General features: G+C 44.4%; 1 protein-coding gene across 1 annotated transcript; it reads right to left on the bottom strand.

Annotated features, from left to right (window-relative positions):
* Positions 1-3308: 3308 nt before the first annotated feature.
* On the bottom strand, positions 3309-10604 carry LOC8029815 (charged multivesicular body protein 6-A). The gene is made up of 7 exons (XM_029970984.4): positions 10431-10604; positions 10213-10322; positions 7119-7206; positions 5864-5950; positions 5232-5297; positions 4700-4877; positions 3309-3496 (listed from the first exon to the last, which is right to left on the bottom strand). The coding sequence occupies exons 1-7, from the start codon at positions 10494-10496 to the stop codon at positions 3435-3437; spliced, it is 657 nt and encodes a 218-aa protein (XP_029826844.1). The 5' UTR covers positions 10497-10604; the 3' UTR covers positions 3309-3434.

The following is a 10604-nucleotide window of genomic DNA, read 5'->3' as shown; positions in this document are numbered from 1 at the left end:
GTACAGGCTAGCTGGTGGAAGTCAACCATTTCGTCGTTTACCCTGAGACTGGGGGGTTATTTGAAGAGCAGAAGTAACAGAAAAAACAGACAGATAGCTGAGTTTGAGACCTGTCTGTTTTTTCTGTTACTTCTGCTCTTCAAATAACCCCCCAGTCTCAGGGTAAACGACGAAATGGTTGAATTTTGTCTACTTTTTTGTTTGTCTGGGAGTAGATTTAGTTCATGGAGAGGCGACAAGTCGCCGATTACCATGAGAAACATGACTGCTTTCTTTTTTTTGTTGCAAACAAAGCAGTTAATGTGGGGTCCTTCAGTGAAAAGTGTGGTGGATGTGTTTGCAGACAGTAGCTTTGGGTAGTTTTAATGGCACTCAATGAAGAGCGAACTTGGCAGACAACCGGCACATCATTATTAGGTAGTATACAGCAGAAGCGGTACCGGATTCAAAGCGCCTGGATAGTTCTTCGAAAAACAAGGTACATTGCGATTTCTGGTGACCAGATATTTCTCTCCCGTTACAAATCGATCTAAGCCGTGCAAAGACTCTAGGGTGCCTTAGCATCCGCTACATGTCCAACAAGCATTGGCACGGCGTCGTGCTGCCATCTTGTTGGGCAGACTTGCGTGTGGCGACCTACCAGATCCCGAGCGACAAGGACGACGCTTTCAGAGAGGCTGGCGGTCACGTGGACGTGGACAAATACTCCCACGGGTGTCGCCTCGGTACACGGACAGTCTTCACGGGAGGTCTGCAATTTGCCTTTCCACTGCGTCGTTTGAAACCGCAAGTTTGTCCCAACGGTCTTGGCTAGTCTTCTGTCGCATTGCGCGGCAGTCGCAGTGTATAAAGGTGTGTCCTCGTGCGTGTCGTGTTCGGAACTGAGCGATTTCTGTTTAGTTTGCTTCTTAGGAGTGTTCTTTAGGACACGCTCGTAATCGTGGTCCTGCTTCTGGAAGTGGCTTTCTGTGCGTTACGCGATCGCACCGTTTGAGACAATAAATTGTGCAATCTCCAGGATGGTTCTCTTTGGCTCGTCTCGGAAGCTGCGACTGCTGCCAGCGCGAGACACATTTCTTGCGGAATAATTTGAAAGTTTGGCACCTCTTTCATTAACCATTTGACGGTCGTCGCCGTACGTGTGCAAAGGTGTTTACATGTCTGAAAGTGCCCACCAAAACACGAAACTTGATATGTCTTTGAACTATAAGCTTTTTATTCACACGGTGTTTCGCTTTCACTGGGCTATCTCTAGTTTCCAGGTTAGATGCTCCGCAAGCGTGATGCTCACTTTGCATAGTGGCTGCTCTGGCGGTAGTGCGAACGGGAACGCTGGCTTTAAGGCCCGTTCACACTCTTGCAACCTCTTAAAACTGGGTTCCTTAAAACCTCTTACAACGAGAGGACACACTGGCGCCATCTATTGGGTAGCAGTGTAAACTTGGCAGTCCGGCATATTTTATATTTCTCTCGCGCATTATCCTTTCTTTCTTGGCTCGAAAAACTTTTGTCAACGTTATAAACGAGCCTCTCTTCTAAATATTACGCACATTTGACCTCGAGAATCCCGCGAAACCTTCACTCTTGTGAAATGCAGTTCCAGGGTCACCACATAGATGGCACCAGAATGCGAGTTTGTTGCCTCGTCCTAAGAAGTTTTAACAGATCTCGTCTCTCTGCCGTACTCGGTTGCAAGAGTATGAACGGGCTTTCAAGATTCACATTTCTAACACCTTTGGGAATTAAATTTGGATGGTGAGAGTTCGTCCGAAGAAGCTTCGTTAAGTGGCTCCGGTCAAGAATCTGAAGCTGCAGGAACATTGCGGAAGCAGATGCACCAAAATATAACCGAATAGAAGAAAGGCGACAACTTTGCCAACTTCAATATTTTCATTCAATGCTTTTAAACCTAAACAGCGTGCAAGCACTGTACATGCTCTTGCTAAGTGATAAAGAAAAAAACCTGTGCATTGAACCTTTGGAAACAACCCAACCACTGGGAACCCTCGTTTTTTTTTTCGGAAACATTTTATTGGAACAAAAGACTACCGTCAAAGGGTAAAAAACGAACCATTTTCGTCGGTTTGTTTTTAGGGGAAACAAAAGCATCTAATCCAATCTGCCAGGAACTACTTTGTTCTGTATAGGAAGTTTTTAGTACCGTATATGATGCAATGCAGTGAACAAAAATTGGGTCATTGAAATCAGATAGCCACATTGATGTTACGAATTAGGACGTGCTCCAGGCATTGAAGTCTATAGAACTTTTGCTAAAATATTTACTTGCCAAGGAACATGCTGAAATCGAAGTTACGCACACTGCCTGTGCTGGCATCTGTAGCAGGAACTGTTCTAAAGCAACTCTAAAGCAAATGCTAATTTGCATGTGCATTCATCAGTATTTAATTTGGGTTCTTTTACTTGGAATCTTAAAGGCCTAAGTTTCAAAATTTTTTAATCTTCGTTAATCTAATAAATGTAATCTTTAAAGCCTAAGTTTCAAAATTTTCTGAAAAATATCTTTTTTCAATTTTGAGGTTTTCGGTTTTAGAAACTAATTATACACTCTTGCACTAAATTTCATAACCATGTGCCAAATAGTTATGGTGGTATAAAATATTTTCAACACATTATGAGGCAGTAAAAAAGTGAAGTAGTTCAATGTATGAATGCATTTTTCTCAATTCCACTTTTTGCTGCAAATTTCATACGAAGGAATCTTGTTCAAAGGTAAAATTATTCTGATACCACAATCAAGATGTTCCTGAACTGAAATTTACTGGAGAATCATGCTATCTACCTTATTTTGTTTTAAGTTAAAGTCCTCATTGAAAAAAAAAACTCAGGCTATCTACTTTATTTTGTTTTAAGTTAAAGTCCTCATTGAGAAACTGTTTTCAAAAATTTACATAAGATATGCATTTCATATTTTGAGGTAATCACTCTTCCTGAAATATTTACATTCGAGTTATAAAAACTGGATAGCCCGAAGTTTCACATCCCCCACTTTATATTCAAGCAGTTAAAATGATGCTCAATAGCCTCATTTTCATATCATAGATTTCTTAACAAAGTGACACGTCTTATTCAGGTATGTAAAGTTGTCGTAGAGAGCTGAAAGCTTGCACAGTACACCTACATCTCAAGTTAAATCTCCCCTGCAAATTTCATTCCGATCACATGAGTAGTTCAGAAGTTAAACCTCTAGCCAGTGTACCTCCTACTGGCACTTTCAAGCACAATTGTGACCTTTGCTGTCATGTCAATCGAGCTACTTAAAAAGCATGTCTGACATAGAGACAACCAAATTATATATGAAACCATTTATTATTGCAAGAGCCTGCTTATAAAAAGCTAATAAATTATCCACAGGAAATAGACCAGACTTGTAGTGTGTCCACACTCTTGTGGTGCAATTAAAATAAAGCAGCGTGTTAGGAGGCCACAAGTGCTTCCTCTTGTCTTCGAGCTTCCTTCTTCACTTTGCGGGGGGGCTCTGGAAGAGATTATGAAAACTCCAAGTGAGCCTAAGAGGGATTAACATGTGATGGTTGATGTTGGAAGGGACTCGAGAAATTAACGACCACTTTACCTCCCTTTTCGTCTTTTCGACCGAACCACTTGGCACCAAGACCGCCGTATAAAAAGAGGTAATGACATCTCCGTACTCCGCAGTAAACATTCTATTTTTCACTTATCTTGCTTTTGAACTTTCCTCCCATTATGATTGTCCCAAGACCGTAAACTTGTGTGCAGTCGTAATCGTAAATTGGAATGCAGTCGAAGGCTAAAAGATTCAAACGCATATACACAAACTAAAAGTGCACTGTCACAGTGCACTTTCAGGATTTGATTGGATTAGCCACGAAGAATGTTCCCCAAAGAAAGATGCTGAGAGTTGTGGTGCTGGGCTTCTGGCGTTTCTTGACTTGGGCAACTGGCTCGTAACCTTTGCTGTGCTCCGAAATCGTGTGCATTCCCTCTACTCGCACCTCTATTACGCACACACTTCTCTATTTCTGGCTCTTCGGCACTCGCCAGTCTTCATGACCATCCCAGAACAGCAAGCGGCTTTGTTTAAAGGATGTCAATACATTTCCGCATAGAGGGGCTTCAATTGATGCCAGCTTGGAAATCTTGTGCAATTATTTTTGGTGCATCATACTACCACACGACTGTCGGAATACAAATGAACATTCGCCCGACAGGGTACGGACACTTTTTGGGCCCATTTAAAACGGTTGCCTGTACTCCTTGCGCGACATTAGCTCATCTCTGCACACAACAACTTAGTTCTGTAAAAATCTCATGGGAGGTGCCCACAGATACAGCTACAACTTGGGACCCCATGCATTTTACAACATGTCTCCCCAAAATATTGTGTTTTTTCTTGCAAAAATTAACTATGCATTGCCGAATGCTCAGTTTCCGCTCAAATGTAGCAATGGTGGTCTGAACCAGATTGCCAAGGTTTTAGCACTAACCGTTATTCAAAAGTTATAAACCATTTTCTGAAAATTTCAATGGGAAAAATGGGGCCCGTTTTCGGCAACTGGTGCCATAGAGCTTCATGTATTCAAAAGGCCACATTTTACATTTCAGAAAAGCATACGGCGATGCGTAGTTCATTTTTGCAATGAAGAAACACTGTTCTTTTTCTTCTTTTTAACACCTCAAAGATTTCAAATTGGTTGCAAACCTCGGTCAGCAATGTCTGGTAAGCCGACTTTAGCCGGCTCTCCCATGTCCTCCACCGGCACGCTGGGCAGCCCCAGGACGGCTTTGGCTTCCTCTTCGGCTTCCAGCGCCTCGAGCTCGGCCAACACCGCCTCGTCGTCTTCGGCCGTCAGCTGGCCGCTCAGCAAGTCGTCGATTTCCTACACCGCAAATGCATCGCCGATTGTAGTGCAGATGAGAATATTGATCTCGCATATAAAGTTAAACTATGCAGAATGCATTTGCTCGCGTCGCATTCTCCTATCTAATCACGCGACGCCATTGGCCCAACGCAGTCCCGTGACGCCAACCATGTCAACCAAAGTCTTGTGACAAGGAGAGGAGAGCTCCCCAGTGGGCCGATGACATCGTCGGTGTGAGGTCGTCATGTCACACTTTGTCGAAGCAGACAACTGCCCTTGAATGTAGTCCTCTGTGCACAATGCCCAATCGGCACTCCGGATCAAACGCCAAAGGAAAGCGACGAAGTCGAGAAAACGTTCGAAAGACGTCACCTTCTGCTTCTCGATGCCCTCTTGCGTCTCGTCCATGATCCGCTCGATCTCATCCACGGACAGCATCTGCACAGTGTTCGCAAGAAGCGGTCACAACTCGACATTGCAGACGCAGCTCTTAGAGAAAGGGGCACTTGAACGGTAGGTTTCGTTTTATACCATCAATAAGTGGCACAGGTACTCCAGATTATAAGGTGAATTGGAGTAAAGCCAACCTGGAAAGTGCCAGAGCAGGCGTCGTAGGTGAAAACCGTTGTTTTAGTATCCAACGAGCAGAGGCACGAGTATCTTGAAAGCCTTTACATCCCTTCTGTTACTGACCCATTACTGATAGAACTAAAGGGACACTAAAATATCTGTCTCGTTCTTTAGAAAGCAAGACTCAAAGAATGCAGACGATAAAATAATGTTCCTTTAGCAAGTTTCTCCCCAAATTTCGTAACATCCCTCCAACTTGTCTAGGCTCACAAAGTTCTGGGACAATTCTATGGTTTCACTGTTTCTACACCTACTGCTATCCATATCTTTCGTGATAAGGAGGGCACATGCGAAGTCATTCGAAGGGAAATGGCACGATGCACGCGACAACCGGCATTTTTGCGTTGAACGCCGGGGGTAGATGAATCACTCGCCTGGTGCAACTTCTTGAGAGATTCGTTGCCGACTTTCAGACCTTCGACGACCTGGATCTCGATCTGGGCGTACTCAATGTCGTGCGTCTGTAATCAATTGGGAGGAAACATTACTGGTTAAAAAACATCCTCACTGGAAGCGGTTTCTTCCTTGTACTTGTGGGAACCTGCATCTTGAGCCAATGTCGAACAACTTAAAAAGACATTGGCACCCCCCACCATCTTTTTTTTTTTTTGCCAGGCGATTTATTTTGGCATTTGAAGACTACCCAATCAATATTTTGCTACAGCGTCGCGTCTATTTTTAATTAAGTGAAAAAATGCAACTGCCCGAAAGCAGACTGGGGAGGAAGAGCGTGTGCAGTTTTTTAGAAGCCACAAAAAATGGCTATCATTCTTTTTTCAATTTTTAATATTGAGTGTGTGCCTTCGATGACCCACGATGATTATCTTTTGTGGTAGTGGCTAAACCATAGAAAACAGCACGTGACTACGAAGAAGAGAGTGAGCACGACTAAAACCGGCCAGTTCTCGATCGGCGGTTTTCGGGCGAAAGAAAATTAATTTCAAACCGCAAATTGTGCTCTGGGTAGTTCGGCTCTCATATATAATGTACAAATAAAAACCCTGAAGAGCATAAATATGCTGTCAGTGTCCCTTTAAAGGCAATATTAAAAAATAACTTCCATAAAAAAAAATCATGGCAACATTTTGCTTATTGAATCGTTTCTAAGTCTTACTCAAGTAGTACTTCAGAAAAGACATTGCTCAGTTTATTAGGTAAATAAAAAAAGAAAACGTTGTGTTTGCTAAATGCTTTCAGTATAAACCAGGCAGTTGAAATGAAACTTCAGTTGACCAACGTTTGGATAAGAGGGGCACGGCTGTGCTATATAGAAGGAAGTATAAGTAGCAACTTTGCTTGTTAGAAGTGAAAGTGTGTAAATGATAAAACCTCAAACATTTCTTCCAAGGCGAAGACAATAAAAGAATAGCTTCAGTAGTAAAGTATAAGGGATATTAGTAAGACTACTATATACTAAACAAAACTCTCTAGATTGTGTAAAGCATTTTCTTGAAGAGAAACAAAGCAGGACAGGAAACAACTAAATTACTTAGCACATTGTTCAAAGCTGGCATTGTTAAATTCAACCCTTTGGTTCAAACGGTGTTGTAAAACAAGACGGACCTGGCACAACATCTCGCACGTGACGTTGACGGGCAGAGATTATGTAAAAGTTAATGAATGAATCACCATTCTCTCAAGGTTGGTTAGTTGGCCATCTGTCTTTTCCAGCATCTGCTCCATGAAACGCTTCTTCTTGAGAAGCAGCTTCGCTTTCCTGAAACGGTCAAAGAGAGTGGCGTGTGATCAAACTAAGAACACAACATTAAGCGTGCCATTTATCCTTCATCAGGATTGTTTCTTCATCGCCGGTGCAATTGTATCAAGCACCCAGCTATGCATGCGTGGGGCCATTCAGAAGCTCTTATTCAGCCGAGTCGTCAACAACAACTTAGGTTTATCACGGGGCCTGTCAGCCAGGGTAGTAGCATTCCTTCCCACAAACATTCTGAGACCATCTGTTGGTGTTAGCTCAAGCTGGAGCACAGGCTACGCTACCGCACAAAAATGCAATGCCATTTTCATACAGCACACTTCGTATTATTAACAATCCACGCAAGATCTCTGCTCCGCCTAATATATGAATCTTCCAGAATCCTCCGCGACACATGTACTCCCAGGTGTGGCAAACTGCTGACGGAACAAGACCATAAACAATGTTAAACACATTTCCCTTCGTTTGCAGCTTAAAAAATTGCAAATTCTCATTGCCAAATAGTGTACAGTAGCTTGAAGTGATGCCGCCTGGTTAGACATAATGGGGGAAAGGGCGTGCGAGAGGGCAGCTTTCGCCAGAGCCACAGATAGGGGAAGAGTTTGGCCATCTATTGTCCTCGGTGACCCCTTGCTGCCTCTTGGCTCCTCCCACAAAAGTGACGCCGTGCAAGCGACGCGCGACTTTCCTCCATTACCGATTTCACATTCCACGTGCACTCATTGCAGGACCATATGCAATTCTGTGTATCGACCTTAGTTTTTTTTTTAGGTTTTCTGGTTAGAAAAATGGTTGGCTGAATGCTCAACCACAGCAGTCAATAAGTTCTTTTCTTTGTAATGACTCCGAAAGAAAAGAATAAACTTCAAAATATATAGTTGATAAAAATTATTTTAATTGCTCACAGCAGGCTTCCGACTTTTAGAAACAAAAATGCTTGTTTTGACTTCATGTTTTTTTATATAGAATAGAGCTGTCATTTCAGTTGCGATCATACACGTACAAGTTTCTAAATAATGGTCAACTATGGAAGGCCCAGCTATGGAAAGCCGTGCAAGTGCCTGGCCTCACGTTTGCAAAAGTAATCGTCCGCATCTCGACCAACACGGGTGCCTGGTTAGAACAAAGACAGAGGATGTTGGTCACCAGGCGCTGAGCTGCCATGGCAATGTGGCGATTGAGGCCATACAAGGAGACATTCGCGGTGGTTGACGCTTGAGACACGGGAGGCCTCCAACACAAGCTCACCTACCGTGGTCGGCTTCTCACCATGAATAAAAGTTGATGGGCCCGGTGGGTATTTGATTAGATCAGTCTTAACTGCATCCAAACTGGCTGGGTGAAGCGTGTCTACCATCTTCGCAAGAAGTATGGTTTTTTTTCTCCGACCCCGTCCAGGAGACATCTACGACCAAGTCAGCCAGTGAGGTGAGACGACGAGTACAAGAAGCGGAGACAGCGCACTGGGTCAAGGAAGCAGGTTCGAAATCATCTCTTCAATTCCACATCGCCCACAAACCCAGTATAGAATCGGAAAGCTTCTACGACAACAGCTTGGGCAGCCGTCTCATGTTTGAGGTCCGAGGAGCACTGTGAACACAACTATAGGGTGGTCCAAGTCAACAGGCTCGATCTAAAATGCACCGTAAAAATCGACGCCTGCACTTTGGCATCTAAACTTTTCGTCAAAGGTGTATTTCACAGGTCGTTTTTTTCTTGTAAAATTTCAAAGTGTGGTTCTCTTTTAGTAAAAAATGGGGCCAAGAAACTTGCCAGGGTATGCGGCGGGCGGTGACCCAGATGACCAAGTCCAGTAGCGGGGTGTGTTTGGCGTTCATATTGATAGATGGCGTCGGGAGCAGCATCTGTAGGTGCAGCCGACCAGCGAAAGATAGCAGACGACACGCAGACGAAATCTGCTGGCAGCAAAAGCGCCGCCGTTATGCAGACGCGTTTTTTACTTGAAGTTTTGTTTTTATTGTCTGCAATTATTTTTTAACCGAAGGTACATTTGAAAAAGATTATGTTCATTTCAATAAACCACGGTGGTTGCGAGCCGTCGCGATAACCAGGTAGCGCCATCTACCAGTACAAACGCCAAACTGGACCCCTGTCATCTGCATCGCCGCCGCCGTTGAGCCTGGCAAGTTTCTTGGCCTTATTTTTTATAGGAAGGGGGCTACGCTTTGTAATTTTACAAGAAAAAACTGACCTGTAAAATACACCTTTGAAGAAAATTTTAGACTGCTACGTGCAGGCGCCGATCTTTACGGTCCATTTTAGATCGAGCCTGGTGACTTGGACCACCCTATATATCGACAGCGGTTTGACCCCTCGATAGCGACAATACACTGTAGCGTCTGCGACTGGGAGGTGGAGACAATCAACCACTTGGTCCTGCGTTGTCCAGGCTTTACGCCAACATGGGATGAGGCGCACCGTGTGCACAGCAATCAAGCGTCGATGAACCACAACAGACGACAGAGCGCGCCGCCAACTCCCGTGCAGGTACCAGTTATGCTACAGCAGCCGCTAGGCTTCCATCCACCCACAAGCCATGGCAACAACAGCACAGAGAGGTGGAGAGTCGATGTGACAAAGTGACGACTGCAGGATTGGTGGAGGAACAAAGACTAATGGGGACACTATGTCAGCAGGCTGGGAACGTTAATAGGTGAACACCCGTTACAAAGGGGAATGCCACATGCATCATCATCATCATCATCATTCCGCGCGTCTGCCTCAGCCAGATAACATTTCGCGGCACCTTACGCCAGTCCCTGTTATCTCGTAAGCGTCAAACGGAAGCGACCGAAAAAAAATTTGACCACTAGGAAGAAAGGAAGCGCAGGCGCAAAGCGTCGTGAGAGGGCGCAGCCAGGCTCTTCGGCTGGCGCACCCGTGGCCCGCAAGCTTTTGCTGCCGACTGTACAGGTGAAGACAGGACAGGCGCTTGTCCTGTCCAATCTTTTACTTGTATTTCGCGCTGTTTCTTTGTGGTGAGCTCACTCTTTTCTGCCATCTTGAAGTAGCTTCTTAGCCAGTTGTCGCTCATTTTCTAGGCTTGTCACGATCTTCTTCTGGTACTGCTTGATCTTGTCTCGCTGCTGCTTTAATTGCTGGGAGGCAATAAAAGGATAATGGTCCAATGAGGGGCGTAGCCGTTTTAGGCAATATGGAGTAATCACAGCAGCAGCACTAAAGACTGTGAGGCTTTTATTACCTACCAGAACTGCCTTGTCATGTTCGGTGACCCTGCTGACCTTCTTGTGTTTTCCGAACAGGCTGCCCATCGTAGAGTACTTTTGGGAAAGAAATTTGGGAGTCACAAAGTTCCTGCAGCTCCCAAGTTTACGAGCGCCGCCATGTTATTGATAGCACTGCTGAAGACGGCCGTGCAT

The sequence above is a fragment of the Ixodes scapularis genome, unplaced genomic scaffold (genome assembly GCF_016920785.2).
Source record: "Ixodes scapularis isolate PalLabHiFi unplaced genomic scaffold, ASM1692078v2 PGA_scaffold6__148_contigs__length_123643588, whole genome shotgun sequence".
In the NCBI taxonomy this organism is placed as follows: Eukaryota; Metazoa; Arthropoda; class Arachnida; order Ixodida; family Ixodidae; genus Ixodes; species Ixodes scapularis.
Note: the sequence above shows the minus strand (reverse complement) of the source record. Positions and strands in the feature narration are given on the sequence as shown.

Bases quoted from the DNA above. Each gene is read 5' to 3' on its own strand.
- LOC8029815 (XM_029970984.4), bottom strand. From the start codon at position 10,496: ATGGGCAGCCTGTTCGGAAAACACAAGAAGGTCAGCAGGGTCACCGAA. The intron at 7,207-10,212 runs GTGAGCTCACCA...TGACCGTTTCAG, and splicing joins CTTCAAGATGGCAGAAAAGA to GAAAGCGAAGCTGCTTCTCA. The intron at 5,951-7,118 runs GTGATTCATTCA...AATTGATTACAG, and splicing joins TAACCAACCTTGAGAGAATG to ACGCACGACATTGAGTACGC.